At 36.0% G+C, this 17218-nt stretch overlaps 1 protein-coding gene across 1 annotated transcript in view; it reads left to right on the top strand.

Moving 5' to 3' along the window:
• The window catches only part of Tecrl (trans-2,3-enoyl-CoA reductase like), a 66390-nt gene extending 55431 nt beyond the window's left edge, over positions 1–10959 (top strand). Inside the window, exons 9-12 of the mRNA XM_052735917.1 lie at positions 2019–2076; positions 5058–5143; positions 5569–5614; positions 6872–10959. Coding sequence (XP_052591877.1) covers positions 2019–2076; positions 5058–5143; positions 5569–5614; positions 6872–6999 — 318 coding nt within the window. The 3' untranslated portion in view covers positions 7000–10959. The remainder of the gene's footprint in view (positions 1–2018; positions 2077–5057; positions 5144–5568; positions 5615–6871) is intronic.
• The last annotated feature ends 6259 nt before the right edge of the window (positions 10960–17218 follow it).

Here is a 17218-nt window from a genome sequence, read left to right as displayed (position 1 = left end):
AGTCTCTGTGTTTACTTGGTCGGGTTTGAGTAGCTGTGGGACTGGCGGGTGACAGAGATTTGTCCTGACTGTGGGCCAGTCAGGAAAACTCAAGCTACATATATCAATCTAAGTTATCATAAAAATCATTTGTGACTATTGAAATATTATTGCATTGCCCTTATCTATTAAATAGCAATTTATTTCAAAGGAACATATAGGCAATAACATCTAAAGTTGAAGCTAAATCCTCCAAATCAGTATAATTAACAATTTTCAAACTTAAAATAATCTCTAATCTGCCGGGCGTTGGTGGCGCACGCCTTTAATCCCAGCACTTGGGAGGCAGAGCCAGGCGGATCTCTGTGAGTTCAAGGCCAGCCTGGGCTACCAAGTGAGTTCCAGGAAAAAGGCACAAAGCTACACAGAGAAACCCTGTCTCGAAAAACCAAAAAAAAAAAAAAAAAAAAAAAATCTCTAATCATATATAGCAAAAAATGTTCCAGTAATTTGAATACTATAGTAAAAATAGATAAAATTCCAGTTATTTTTGCTATCCTTATTTTTTTATGAAGAAAATACATCTAAATCTGAAAAAACTCAGTTAACCTTTGAAAGTCATTAGTAGATTTTATATTTCAATTTAATTAGTACAATGGCTCTCTTTCCTATTTCCCAGTGTCAATGTTAGACATAATATACTTTATATGATCATTGATTATTAATCATACTAAGCCATAGTAATCAGAATGTGAGGGCAGTTCAAATGACAAGGCAGAATATTGTGATTCCTATAAAGTCTGCAGAGATTACACTGAAAGGTGTTTTACATGAAAGATGGAATTAATATTACTAAAAAAGATTGAAAGAATTGATTCCAAGTCTTGTCTTAAGAGTTTTTGGATTTTTGTTTTTACAAATAAAATTAGCTTCAGAAAATAAAGAAATTACTTAACAAGACTTGTTTATAAGAAAGAGCATTCATTATATAATATAAAGATAAGTTATTTCTAGTCATTCTCATTTTCATTTGTTTGGAGTCTAGGCATAATACTGAGCAGCAATTAAAGAGCATCTCCACTACAACATTTCTGTATTATATGATATTTCTTTTCTATTTCATATTCATCCATATAGTAACTGAATATAGTAACAAAATATTATTAAATAATTAATATTATCATATTATTAAGTTGAATAATGAACCTAGCATTAAGTTACAAATGGCTGAACTACCTAATGAGGATTTTATCAACTCACAAAATAATAATTAAATTTTCTTTAAAATTAATTCAAATGTAAACTCCATTAAAATTTCCACTTATTTTCCATAATAGTCACACTGACTTCATTTGTAGAGTATACCATTTTATTATCCAAGACAATTTAAATTCTAATAATGTAGAATCACACCTAATGATGGTCTTCAAGACACTGTCACCACTACTACAATGTGGATCGAACTGGTTTGCTTTTGGTGATGCTGCTCTCTTTACCAATTCCATCCTTTATATTTGCTTTTACCCTTCCTCTTTAGCTACATTATCTGCTACTTACCTAGCTAAACTACTCATCATTTTCTTGGTTCTATTTCATTTGCTGTGTTTTAAATCACTGTAAACCTGACTAATAAAAATGAGGAATTAACATGTCACAGCCTGGATACTGTGCTGTATTGTAATTAGCTCACAAACTGAGCTGAAACAGAGTATCGAACTGTGATTCTTGCACTAAAACTGTTGCTCTTGTATTAATGAACTGAGAGTGCATACTGTTATGAAGTCTTTCTTTAACAGCATGTACAATAACTTCATGATTAAAAAAAAAAAACTACCCAGAAAACATGATGAAAAGCAGATAGCACTGACGAATTAATACAGACATTTGAACCTGCTTGTTAACATAGTGAAGACTATCTTCAGAATTTCTATCTAGCTGTAACTAAATATTGGTGGCTAGATATAAGCCCACAATATAAACTTCTAATGTTGTTGCAAAATTCCCTCTTGTTAATTGAAAATCTGTATTATATTTTGCAGATTTGTGAAGCTGGAAATCATTTTATCAATACAGTGTTGGCTCATCCCAGTCACACAGGTTAGTTCTTTTATATTCATCCTGCTCTTCCAATTTTTTTTCATGCTTAATACATCTACACACACTGCAGACCTAGAAACATGTCAGATAGGCGCCAAACTGATGTAATCCTACTGACAAAGGTTAGGAGGGAAGATGAGGATTATCTTTCAAAAATCAATTTTATCTTTTGAATTTTTTATACTTGAATACCACGTAACTTTTTCATATCATCCTCCATTCCTACCTTCTGACTACTCCCAGGACCTCAAATCTTATCTCCCTCCCAACTTCACATCTTCCTTTTACAAATTTTACTCTGTTTATTTCTTCTAGGGTAGTGGCCTATAGACTGCAGTATAGAAAGTGGATGCTGAAGTTTAGTAAGGATGATTGGGTAACTTCTGCAGTCTCAAGGATTTCAAGGAAATGTAGATAGTGGAAAATGTTTAGATATTGCCTTGGCTTGGCTATCTCTGCTTACAATGGACCTGTGTGGTCTTACTGCCTTATTACTCTTCATATATAATGCTAGTCCGAGTTTGGACTTTAGCTGCCTTATCATGGTACATGATCAGGACTCTTCACATGTTCTCATGTCACATTTCCTAGAAGACATGATAGATATTTGTTCATCCCAGATGAACCAATGAATAATTTCACCCAAGTCTGTCTTGGGAAAGCAATGAATTTATTGGAGCAACAAGCAGGCACATGAGCAAGGGGTTCTTAAAGGACCATGTGTGACTCAAAGCAGACAAATCAATGAAAAGCCCACTCCAGAATGTATGAACACACAAAACTTGCAATTCTAGATATCCTTGCAAAATTTGAAGAGTCTTTTCTCACCAGAAAATATTCACTGTTTCTGTTATTTTCTGGAGGGGCCTCAGGAGATTGAATACTTCTTGAGTCTTATGAACATCCTTCTGTCTCTAACAAGGACAATTTCAATACAGAGGAAATAGCTACACTACACATGCTAACAAGGAGGCCTTAGTAGCATTTATATTTTACCTTTAATTTGAATTTATCACTTGCAGTTTTAACTAAGTTTAAACTATATTGGGTATATTTATTAAAATCCCACTTAATTCTTTTCCTTTTATTGAACATGCCAAAGCACCCTGTCCATCACTATTGAATACCAGCATATCAGTAGTGAATAGTTACACATTTATATTGTGTCCTTATACCAGCAACAATTTATTCTGCATTATCTATCTACGTATAATACAGTGCTTACTGTATACTCTTCAGAAAGTTCCTCAACTCTAAAAGACCATTCTAATATCTGATTTGTGGAAAATCCTGATGAAAAATCATTCATGGTATATTTCCTGGGATGCAGATGCTGAGAAGGAGATGGTTGTTTATATATTTTTTTCAGGAGGTCATTTCATTCATACAGAGAAAAAAGTGACACTGAAATTCAGAGTTTAATAAACATATTAATATATGTCTCCAATGACCATCTGTATCATTCTAAATCTGGGATGAACAATAAATGTAGTCCTGAAAAGTTATGAATTTAAAATTCCAATCAAAGACTATGTTGAGACTAATAAAAACTAGACATAACCTTGTTATTGGTCTCTTTTTTGAATCAAGAAAATATTTTAATCTTCAAATAGTAAAAAACAAATGTGGACTTGTGAACACATTAATAATCAATGCCTAGAGCTAAACATTCATTATCTAGAGGCTTGTCTCAGATGATCTCATGTGTATCTCTAGCCTCTCTGACTGAATTAGCTTCCAAAAAACTTTCTTTTGACTACTCTATGGGCCTTACATGACATGTTTACATAAATGTTCTTAGACAGAGATTCTCAATTTTCATGATGCTGGAGCCCTTTAATACAGTTCCTCATTTGTGGTGACCCCCAACCATAAAATTATTTTTGTTGCTACTTCAAAACTGTAATTTTGCCACTCTTATGAATCATAATGTAAACATGGATTTTCTGATGGTCTTAGGTGACTCCTGTGAAAGGATCATTCAACCACCTAAGGGGTCATCACCCACTGGTTGAGAACTGTTATTCTAAGAGAACTAGCAACATGTGCTCATCTTTGTCATAAAGTGAGCAATAATGATATCTGCACGTTATTCATATATTTTAACTTGATATTTCAACCACAGTTATATTTTTGAACACAGCACATTGACATTCCATTATGACTTTATAATAGTAACTAAATGTGATTAGTTGATTTACTATCTAATTAAATTTTGCTATGGAGAATAAAATTGTAATTTTGTAATTCATATTTTCTTTTACAAGTGTCACAATTCAAAGTTCAAATTGAAATCATTATACATTTTTTTGCCAAAATGTTCCCTGAAAAAAATTTACTGGGAGAAAATTAATGGTGTGCTAAATACAATGGAAGCTGTAAATAACATTTTTGATTGATTAGCCAAAATAACTTCTGTGGTATTTCTGAATATTGACTATACTGATTCAAGATAACTCTCAAGAAATTTTCAGACTCATTTCATATAAATGACATCCTTATATAATTCCCTTTGGATTTTCAATAATTTGGTAGTGAGTTTTGAGGTATATATAATCTCAAACAATTATTTTTTGACACTAAGAGAGAATGTAAAAAGCCATGGAATTAGCAAAGCTTTTTTTTATATATAATTTAGGAATAGAACTCTGCTGCAGGTATTATGTTATACAGAGTAATTACTATGCATCATTTAATTCTTTAAATAATTGTTAATACTTTGCACCTCACAATTTTAAAGCAACATAGATGTAGAAATGTTAAAAAATGAGAGCTGTTCCCTCTGAGTCAAAATGTTACAACATTTGAAACTATGACTCTTCTGGGATATTTATGAAATAAATTGCTATGAATAGATGACATTTCATGTGTTATATGATTGTACTCATTTGATATTTGGAATTTGATATTACTTAAAATTGTACTGTATCATTTGCAGCAACTTATATTGTAATTGACATTTTTCTCATCTTTCTTAAAAGGAAGCAATGCCTGTTTTCCAAGTGCAAATTATAACCCCTTTACATGGCTCTTTTTCCTGGTTTCCTGTCCCAACTACACCTATGAGGTATGGTATTTACATAAGCAAATGACTGAACTGCATTCTATATATATTGAACCCACAACTACATGCTTTAAATATATTATGCACAATCTACAGATAGATTTTTCTAAAGATATTGACAGGTATATTAATATTTTACATAAATATATGCACACTTAAGGAATTTTTAAGCTTTATATAACATAGCATGAGATATATTAGAATTTTGAGTATAGTAAAGATTTTAAAACAATGCTCTTTTATGTTATGAATGTCATGATTATTTGTGACCCTTTGTGGCTTTCACATGTAAAAGTTATGTTAAATTTCTTTGTAGTCATAACTTTTGTAATGTTTTGACCTTTCAAATGACTTATTTAAGACCACAAGTGATTAAATATCTGGATGAACTACAGGTGTATGCTAACTTTGGGATTTTATATTAACAGATTGGATCCTGGATTAGTTTCACAGTCATGACACAAACACTTCCAGGTAATTTTTTATTTATTGACAATTAATCAACATGAGAACATCTGTAGGAGAATTAACTTCTGAGAATGAATTACTCTCCTACTAATGTAGAAGTGTTTGTAATGATATATTACATATACATTTTTATTTTGGTAGTGATTATTTTAGTATTAAAATACTGAAACATTATCTCCTATTTGTACCTATATAACTGAAATTTAATTCAAGGTAAGAAATGCAATGGAAGTATATTACTGAGTATGTACTTCACTTAAAGCTACCTCTTGTGTGTGTATATACATCTGTTAATGGTGGGCTGGGGAATGATGATTGCAAAATTTTGAAAACTTTATATTTTAAAGTAAAGAGGAAAATTGGATCACCCTAGTGTTATATTTAAAGAAATATATGTGATACACAAGTCATTGATTGTTGCATTTATCAGTTATGAATTATCATTAACTTAGTATGTATATAAATACAATGTATGTAAATAGTTTATATGTGTATATATGTATATTTATATATGTTTATTGAAAACGTGATTTCTTTTAGAAACTTTTTGAGAAGAAAATATATAAGGAGTTTTTATAGATTGTTTTGGTGTATTTATCCTTCAAATAATTTTATTGCATATATTATTCTAAGCAACACACAGAAGGAATTTAGGAATAGGAAATGATACAGCATTTGGAAAATTGTAGCACGAATCTTAAAAGGTCTCATTAATAAAAACAAACCTGGAGCCAGGTATTTGGGTGAATGCTTGAAGATCAGAGAAGCAGAATAAGCCACAGCCACATCACCTTGCCAATTCCTCAGCTGGTCCTGTTTCCTCAGACTGGAAGCCTCTGAGTTCTCATCCAGAATGAATTTCAGCTGAACTGTTGCTCAAAAGCCTAAAAGCTTAACCAGGCCTAGTTCCTGGTTTTCATGCCTTATATATCTTTCTGCTTTCTACCATCACTTCCTGGGATTAAAGGCGTGAGTCACCATGCCTGGCTGTTTCCAGTATGACCTTGAACTCACAGAGATCCAGATGGATCTCTGCCTTCGGAATGCTAGGATTAAAGGTGTGCATGCCACCATTTTCTGGCCTCTGTATCTAGTGGCTGTTCTGTTCTCTGACCTCAGATAAGTTTTTTAGGGTGCACACTATTTTGGGGAACACAATATCACCACAGGAAATATTTTCTATTATTAATTATTTTTGTTGTTTTTAAGTGTAACTCATTGTTTCCATTACAGGAATATAACAATGTTATTTTTTTCTTTCAGTTGGTATTTTTACAATTTTAATGAGCATCCAGATGTCTATGTGGGCACAAAAGAAGCATAAGATGTATCAGAAGAAATTCAACTCCTATGTGCATAGGAAATCAGCAATAATTCCATTCATATTATAAGAAAAGGTAGCTATTCTCATCTGAGCAAGAAAGGCAGCATAGGAATTCAATAATAAAGACTTAGAAAAAGATGACCAGCTATTATGATACAACTATTGATTGCAACAATATTTTTAATAAAAGAAAATTGTGATGGAATTTAGCTAAATTTATATTATGAGCTAGGGTTAATCAACAGGAGGAGTTAAACTAGGCGTGATGAGTCATGCTGAATAAAAGCACACTTAAACTTGAACCAGGAGGTCTGCCATGAGTGTGAAATCATATTAGATTATGAAGGAGAGCCCATCTTACACTTAAAAATGAGAGGATGAAAAGCAGAAGTTATCAATATAAAGATTAAAAATAGCATTGAATTATTTGCAAGAGCTTGATCCTAAAATAAATAGTCATATTACATGAATATTTCATAGCACTATTTCATAAGGTAATTGAATTATCTGATTTCTGGTCTAGTGAGCAGGCTCAGTGCTTAAGAGCTTTTTTTTTCTATCTTCTGAGAACTTTCCATATTGTATTTAAGCCTTAGAAACCTCCTTCATTATTCCCTTGGACTTTGTTGCATTTTTTTGGTTGATATTTTTCTAGTTTTACATTGATATACAATTAAACATTTTAATAGGTGATTATAATTGTTACTTGAGAAATGTCATCTTTAAATTAGGTGATTATTGTGTGACACTCAAAAGAGCAACTTAAATACCATCACTTCCCTGAAAGAAACTGCAGACCCCAGACTACAATAAAATTAACAATTTGTGTTCCTACATCCAAATGTATTTATTTTTTTTTTGAAAAGGTATACTAAAGCTTGATAGATACATCTTGGTTTTAATAATGAAAAAAAGTAGTACGGGTCATATAAATACAAAGAATTTAAGGTTACTAATGAAAACCAATTAAATGCATGTAATGAAAACAAAACTAAGTTTATTCCACTCACCATGGTTTTATTCCTTTGGCTATATGGAACATAATGGACAAATACATAGTACCCAACCCACAAGTAAATATTTAAAAGTCTGACTCCACTTCAGTGGATCTTCCCTGGAGCCATCTCTCTGTTATAAGATTCAAGAATGCATTTCCTCTTCATCTCTAGCATTTTACAACAGTGTTCTTTATTTGAAGAATTAAAAATTCAAAAATTTAAAGCATATCATGACTAGTTGGAGAAATGTGTAATTATTTATGTCCCATGGCACTTTCACAGATCATGTTTTCCATTAATTTGTTACCCTGTAGTTGTATTCCATATATTCAAAGAAGTGTGAGTTTAGTGTGTCTTCCTGAAGAAAAAAATACTCTTTGAGACTGGACAGGTTGGTCCCTTCTATCATGGCAAAACTTACTATCGCTTCATTTTATCAAGATCTGTACATTGTAAATATATATTGCTTTTATTGTTAATAAAAAGCTGATTGGCCAATAGCGGGCAGGAAGAGATTGGTAGAGACAGCCTGAGATAGACAGAATGCTGGGATGAGGAAGGTCAGAGTCCTTCACAAACAGAGGAAGCAGGACATGTAGACAATGATGCAACAAGCCATGAGCCACGTAGCAGAGGGTAGATAAGAAATGTGGGTTAATTTAAATGTAAGAGTTAGCTAGTAACAAGCCTGAGCTATCAACTGATCATTTATAATTTATAATAAGTCTCCGAATCATTTATTTGGGAAGTGGTTGCTGGTTATTTGGGAGCATGCAGTCAGGAAAGGGAAACTCCACCTAACCCATTCAAAGAAAAACAATCAGTCATATTCTTAAGCAGGAGAGGAAAATAAAATTGAACATGCCTCAGATTCCATATTTATATCACTTAAAGCAATGCTTAGTATGACTTTAGACAACCAGTAGGTTTCATGTACTGTTTGAAGTTTGTTGCAAATGGATTTTTCCACTTTTTGAATTAGATACTTTATGGATTATATACTAAAATTTTTGACAGTTAAAATTGTTGGGTTTTATAAAATAGGAAACAGTTTCTAATACTAAAAAAAATTACATTTAGAAAGAACAGTATAGTTATCTAATCTAACTAATAGTTTTTATGCAAGTTTGCTGAGAATAAGACTTTATCCCATAACAATTTCCAAAAAATTAAAGTTTTTTATTATTTCTTTAATTAAGAATATTTTTTATTCATATTACATACCAATCACAGATCCCCCTCTTCCTCCTTCCACCCCTCCAGTCTCCCCCACCCCCACCCCCTCATTCCCTCCTACAAGAAGGTAAGGCCTCCCACGGAAAGTCAGCAGAGCCTGGTACATTCAGTAGGGGCAGGCCCAAGCCACCTCCCCTGACTCAAGGCTGTGCGAGGTGTCCCACCATAGGTAGTGGGCTCCAAAAAGCCAGTCCATGCACCAGGGATGGATCCTGATTCTACTGCCAGGGGTCCCTTAAGCAAATCAAGCTACACAAACTGTCTCACTTATGCAGAGGATCTAGTGTAGTCAGGTTTCTCCAGTCCACTTAGCCTCTGCAGGCCTGTGGATATTTATAAAATAATCATTCAGAGGCTTAATATTAATTACTAATTGCACGACCTTGCTAGCTAGCTCTTAAAACTTAACCCATTTTTATTAATCTATAAGTTGCCACGTGGCTGTGGCTTACCGGTACTTTTACATCTTGCTTCTGGTAGTGGCTGGTGTCTCTCCTCCCTCTCCTTTCTCCTTTCACTATCTCTTTTGGATCTTCCTGGCTGACTCCATCTTGCCCTGTCATAGGCCAATGCAACTTTATCAACCAATCAGAGCAACACATTCACAGTGTACAGAAAGACATCCCATAGCCTAGTCCAGTCCCGTGGAGGCTTCACAGGTGTTGGCCTATATTTCATGAGTGCCCACTATTTTGGTTTGGTTGCCTCTGTAGATTTCCGCATCATGATCTTGATGCCCCTTGCTCATAGAATCCAATCCCTCTTCTTTCTCTTCGACTGGATTGGACTCCTGGAGCTCTGCCTAGTGTTTAGCTGTGGATCTTTTCAACTTCCATTTTAACATATCACAATTTATGTCAAATATATTTTTTAAAAAGTAGCTAGAGCTATAGACACAAAAACATCAACAACCATACCTGCCCTCATTGCCACAGTAGAGTGATTCTCAACCTCACCCAACATCATTTAATACACAAATTACTACAAGTGTGGCATATTTAGTTTTGTTTGCTGGATTTTCTTTTATTGATAAACAGTTTTATATAATGTATTCTAATAATGATTTTCCTGTCCAAACTCCTCTCAGAACTCCCATCCTCCCCATCTCTTTATATCCACAACTACATGCCTCTTCTTTCTCTCTTTTCCCTGTCAGTGCCGTGACCCTATCTGGCTTGGATCTGTTGGTCTTGTGTTTGCTGCAGTGTCTGTGAGTTCAGATGGTGTCAGCCCTGATGAGTTTTGAAGACTCTGCTTCCCTGGAGTTTTCTGTCACTTTTAGCTATTACAATCTCTCCACCTTCTCATCAGCCTACATCCCTGAGTCTTCAGGATAGGGATTTGCTTAAGTTAGTTAAAGCTTATATATCTGTTTTTAAATGATGTATCTAACACATAAACCAAGGGATAAAATTCCTGAACTTGTTTGCATAATGACACATAGTTTCAGCTCAAAATAAATTTACTGGTCTCAATGCAGGTCAAAGTCAGCTATTGGTTTATGTCAATTATAGCATTTTCACCCTAAAATTAAAAAAATTCATTGAATTAATAATAATAATCTCTTCTACTCATATTTTTTGTCAAAGCAAAAAAGGAAGGAAAGTCCTTTGGTTGTTTCAAGATATTCAAAGTGATTATAGCAAATGTTGCTTTATAAGTTCAATTAAAGTTATTTATGCCATCTGTTCATAATGATAATAATTAAAAATCAAGCTTTTTAAAGGCTGTGTAAAGCTAATTTTTGCTCAGATGTGTATCAAAACCTATAATTAGCCTTCATTTCAAGGAGCTTTGGTGTAGAAAGGTGCAGAAACATTTCCAAGGACAGCAATTCTCGAAAGTAGGGAAAGCTCATTTTTTTTTTAAATTTATTTTAATTTATTTTGCAATACAATTCAGTTCTACATATCGGTCACGGATTCCCTTGTTCTCCCCCCTCCCGTCCCCCTCACCTTCCCCACAACGCCCCCCCCCCATTCCCATCTCCTCCAGGGCAAAGCCTTCCCCACAGACTGAGGTCAACCTGGTAGACTCAGTCCAGGTAGGTCTAGTCCCCTCCTCCCAGGCCCCCAGCTCCCATCTTGCTCCAGACTTCCCTTTTGGAAAACTGGTGAGTGCCCTTCCTTGCCCCGGACCCCATCCCTGGGCACCAGCCACCCCAGGGAAGACCTGCCCAACTTGGCCCCAGGTTCTGGCCACCAGGCAGGTTCCCTGCTAGCCCCACCGGGAAGGATCCCCTTCTCCAAGACCCCTGGCAGACCCTGCAGTCTCCACGCCCTGCCCCCACGCCCATCTGCCTGAGCCCCAAGCCTCTTCCTGAGACTTAGAGGCCGGCCCCCAGCTCCCATCTTGCTCCGGACTTCCCTTTTGGAAAACTGGTGAGTACCCTTCCTCGCCCCAGACCCCATCCCTGGGCACCAGCCACTCCAGGGAAGACCTGCCCAACTTGGCCCCAGGTTCTGGCCACCGGGCAGGCTCCCTGCTAGCCCCACCGGGAAGGGGCCTATGCAGGGAAAGCTCATTTTAAACTACAGTTTGCTGGTGGTGCTTAAAAACTGTGAGATAAACTATGCTACAATGCTTGGGAGTATTTACAAACTGAATGTACAAGCACCTTTAATTTATTTGCTTGAGAACAAGGAATATCTCTGAATTATGAAGGATGTGGGAGGCTGGGAAACAGATGTGTCTCCAGCTCCATGCTCTCAAGTACCTCCTGTTCTGTGATATTGTGTTTTTGTTCTGACAAATAAAGCTTGCCTGGAGATCAGAGGATGGAGCTAGCCACTAGTTAACCATAGAAGCTGGGCAGTTGTAGCTCATGCCTTTAATCCCAGCATTCAGGAGATGGAGACAGGGGTAGAGACAGGATCTTGGTGCTTTTGGTCAGAGGATCTGGAAAGGTAGGAGGTCACTGGTGGTTTCTCTGTTTCTCTGATCTTTCAGGTTAGCTTTATTTTTCAGAACACAAACAAAATATCACCCAACAACTTCCTAAGATTCTGCCAGCTCCAATATTCCAAATAGGAATCCATCAATGTTGTGACACATGTCTTAGGTCAGACCTGCATCATACAGTCACTTTCCAAAAATCCATCAATTAGTAACCAAATATTTAATATATAATTCAGGGGACAATTTAAATTCAAACCAAAATAAACTTCAGAAAATATTTTTTCCTATACCTAAAGCTTGTATGCTTCTCAGCTTGCTTTCTTGAACATTAATAAATCATTCTACAGGATTTGATTTTACATTATGTACTAGAAATGATGAATTTGGTGTCAAATTAACCAAGTAGGTATTAATTCAAGCTTACTGTCTAATGTCTACACATTTAGTGTAATTCAGTTATTACACACATAATCTCTGTTGATGGGATTGTAATAGTGAACATTGTTTAGAGGATTATTTACTATATTGAAAAGACTTGTAAAATATATATATATATATATATATATATATATATATATATATATATATACATACATACACACACTCATATATATATTTGCTTGTAATTCATAAGGAAGCTGATCCTACCTTGAATGTACTCTGTTAGATAACTTGCCCAAGATGAATCACTTCCTGATTCAGTTGGTCTATTCTTAGAAACTGCTGATTGTTGTAAAATCTTTCAGTACCTCAGTTATCCTTACAGGATAATGGGTCACAAGATCAACAGGCTAACTACTAAGTAAATTCTGCTTCTGTGTGAAATATTCACTTGCTTGGAAGGCTGAGGTATCATCTGCTGGATGTCTGTTACAAAATCGAGCTTTGCCAGCACTTAGACAGGATATGAGTTAACCTGGATACCCCAAAATTATAACTTTGTGGGTTTTGTCTTTAAATTGGATTTATAATAAACGAGGGCTTACCTAGAGATCTCTCAGGATTTTTTTGAAAAGCCTCTTATATTTCTATAATTAAAATTAAACTTGAGTCAGACTGATGAATTGCTAAGCAATCCCAGACTCATATATTATTACTTAATTATTATGCAAAACATCATGATTAAATCAATAATAAAGCAAGGTAAACACAGGAAAACTATAACAGATACAAAGTACAATTTTTAATGAAAGAAAGTCTCAATATGTTAGCACAGGCTGGATTTGACTCCATGTAGATCTTCCAGCCTCAGCTTTCTGAGTGCAGAGATTACAGGTATGGTCAACCACAGTGCACACCCTTAACTGTCTGACAAAACTTTTTCCTGAAGTGATGCTGCACACACATCTCCTCACTCCAGAACCTGGGGCGAAATAGTACAGATACCACCAATGTCCAACTTGGAGAACCCAGGAGTTTTATTGGGGTTACTTATAGGGATGTGGGGAAGCAGATACTCACAGGAGCAGAAATGACTCAAACAACAGCTGCATCACCAAGGCCCACCCCAGCCTGGAGGACAGCTCACAAAGTTAGAGAGCTGGAATACACTGCACAGTCTGTCAGCTGCTCAACACGTTGCAGTATGTCTTTTTCAAGTGCCTCAATTGGTCTAAAATTTTTCCAGGCAGCTCAGCTGGTTTTTGCTTCTTCCAGGCAGCAGGTCTGGCCTCAGAATTTTATTAGGAGCTCAGCTTCCATTCTCTTATGGGAAGCTCTCAGCTTTTATTGATTACTCTGGCCAGGGAGGGGCCAAGTGAATCTGGTCCATTTCAGAAATTTCCTGAAGCTATTTTTGGGTTATTTACTTTTTTATTTAGAGAGTTTCCCTGCAGAATAGGTTGTTTCATTCTCAGGAAACTGTTACCCAACAACACCACACATTGGTTTTCAATAACAATTTCTTTCTGCTAATTGATCCTTCAGATCTCTTCATATTAGATACGTTCCATCACAGATGAATGTAACATGTACCTCTTTAAACATGGAGACGGGATTTTAATTAACTGACATTATACATCTCCAAGGTATAAATTGATTTCTGACAAACGACCATACCTGAAAACATATAGACAAGTATTGTTATACAGACTGAGCAGGTTGTATGTATGTATTTAAGAATATATATGGAGTATTATCCATCTATTGAAAATGACAGCATGAAATGATCACGCTGTATTCTCTTTTTCTCACTTATTTTCAGTTTGTTAATGGAGGTTTTTGATAAAATTCCTGGAAAAATTCGAAGGTATTTTGCATCACTTTTCTCTTTTACAAATATTTTACTTAAGGCTTATGGGCATTATGGTTTAGTTATTCTGGAAAAACTAATGGAAATGAAAAGGTACACTAAGTTAATTTATAATTAAATATGATTTAAATACAATGGGAAAAGAATTAATGTAAAATAAGGGAAAAAGGGAAGAGTGAAATCTATGTGAAAACACTCTAATTGTCTGACAATTCTTTACAAAAGTGCAGGAAGGAAAAAAATTCAGTACTTTTTCTTTACATTTTTTTTACTTTTATATTTATTTATTGGGTGTTTTTGAAAATAGATATTTTTATATACAATATATTCTGACCATGGTTTCCCCTCCTTATCGCCTCTCAGACCATCTCCACCTCCTCACAGCCTACTTGCATGCCTTCTTTCTCACTCTTTAGAAACAGACAAACAAACAAGCCAGAATAGAACAAAATTAATGAATAGAGGAAGAAAAGTAAAAGAATCAAGAGACGCGCATACACACAAAGAGACACGTACCCACGGAGAAAACCAATAAAAGCACAAACTTGAAAACCATAATATATATTAAAAAGACGAGGAAGGTAAAAACGGCCAAAGTTTTATCAAATATACAAAAATAATCTCTAAAAATACCATTGAGCTTGTTTTGAGGTGGCCTCTAGGGGGCCTGCCCTTAAGTGAGTTGCTGTCTATACTCAGCTAAAGACTCCATGGGAGGAAGCTGTTTATTCTTTTGCGAGCAGCTGTCAATTGGAGGTCGCTTGAATTACCATTCTGACATGCATTTTTCTTTATTGCCCTTTTAGAGAAGTGAAAACTATTTTAATCTCTTTGGAAAGCGCTTTATATGTCTAATTTTAGATGTCTTCTGATAGAAAACTAAGACAAAATATTGATTATAATCACATAGTTTTACTAAAATGACTAAGCATCGCATATAATTATGTGAGGAAAAACCAAAGGAAGGGAAATTTGTCTTCAAAATACTGATTTAATATGAAATTCCCACTTTCTTTCATGAAATAAGTACAACAATTTGCATTTGAAAAACATTATTGTTGAACTTTAATAGATGCTTTGCCCTGTAGTTCAGTGTTTAATGCTAAATCGAGGACCACGTATAATTGTGAAGGTGATATAAGATAGTAGCTATACTGAAATTAATAAACAGTTATGATAAGGTTAAAGTTACAAAAGTCAACTTCTCTTTTGCCAATCCACTTAGCATGTATAATTTTAAACTAGATATACAACTTAGATGAGCATTCTAAGAAAGGAAATACTAATTAAAAAATCTAAAATATAGAGAACTTTATAAGGAAAATTTTAAATTCTGGTGAATGCTATTTTAAAAAAAACACTAGTTAATTTGAAAACTTGGTTTACTTCTCTTTGTTCAATGTTTAAGAACATCTACAATGGGTCTCAAGATACAGCGCCATCTGCAGAAGCACTAAGACACTGAGGACTTGTGCCTGGCCCCTGCTTAGTTCTGTGTAGAGGTGGCTCCTGGGTGAGAGACACCAAAGAGGCCCCCACTTGCAGCCACACAGCGTGAGAGGGGTCGGTGCCACTATAATGATCAAACATGTGGTGGAGAGTTGATAGAGAAAGAGAACCTGAATGGTTTGGGGCGCTATGAAGAGAGATGGAACTAGAGATGCGAGAGTAGTGAGGAACAGCCTAATGTGAATATCTTAGCAGCCACCTGAGGCCATGGAGATGTCCTGGGACATGCTGATGTCAAGGGCCATGTCTGGGTCTATGGTCCTACAACAGCAGGGGTCTGGGTCAATGTGTGTAGCCCATGTCACCTCCAAAGGCCATGGAACATCCAGGCTACTGCTTCGGCCATATTGATGTCTGAGGACTGTGCAAAACTGACTCTTCTCCTTACTGGCTGCAGCCCTTGTGAGAGTGGGTCCCTCACCTCCCAAGGGCAGCACAGTAGATCTGTCTGTGGTGGTGAGGGTGCAGGTGAGCTGGCTCTGAGGATGTGAACTTGAGAGAGCTGGGCTGGAAAGTGGCTATCGTGGGCTGTGCAGTGGCCAATGAGTATGCAGGAGAAATGATACCCTCTCCCCTAGGTGGGAAAGCTGGCTCTGACCCTTGAGGACTGCAGCACTCGGGAGAGTAGGTCTGCACCTCAGTGACACACACTAGTTGGTCCTGGTGGCATGGACTAGGGCATGAGCAGGAGAACCGATCCTGTGCCTCCCCTGTGTAGTGTGGGAAGGTGTGAGAGTGGATGAGCTGCCTCTGTCCCTCTCCTGAGCAAAGCAAAAGAGCTGGCCTTGGTGGTGCAGGTGCAGGAGATTTGGCAGGGTGACCAACTCAGCTACCACCCAGGCTCAGATTCAGGGCTTTAAGTTAGCCCACTCCAACATCTATCCCATTTAGGAACTGCTGGAGTGCATGAAGACACTGGCCCTGCAGAATCAAAACTGCAGTATCTCCATGATACAGAACAACAGGATATCTGAGAGGAGTCCAGGTGCAAGTCTAGTATTGATAGTGTAGCAGAAGCTGGAGGCTTGGAGCCAGACCAATGACTCATTGCAATGAACATTTGCAGGTAAAGCTGTTTGAGCAAAATGATAGACAGAGGCACATCACAGTTTCCACTCTAAGATTTTTTCCCCTTAATTTGCATTTTTTTATTTTTAATTTTTATTAAGCTTTATTTGCTGGTTTTCTTCTGGAGGGAGGAGGTTGCAAGGGCAGAGGGCAGATACAGAGGAACAGGGAGATGAGTGGTATTGAGGTGCATAATATGAATTTCACAAAGAATCACTTCAAAGTTTAAAAAGAGAGAGTATCTACAATGATCAACTTCACGATTTTTAATGTATTCTTCCATGTCTTTAGAATGCTATTTGAAATGAGTTTTTAATATATCTTGC

This window comes from Peromyscus californicus, unplaced genomic scaffold, assembly GCF_007827085.1.
Source record: "Peromyscus californicus insignis strain IS unplaced genomic scaffold, ASM782708v3 Scaffold_13__1_contigs__length_99412109, whole genome shotgun sequence".
NCBI classification, from domain to species: Eukaryota; Metazoa; Chordata; class Mammalia; order Rodentia; family Cricetidae; genus Peromyscus; species Peromyscus californicus.
Note: the sequence above shows the minus strand (reverse complement) of the source record. Positions and strands in the feature narration are given on the sequence as shown.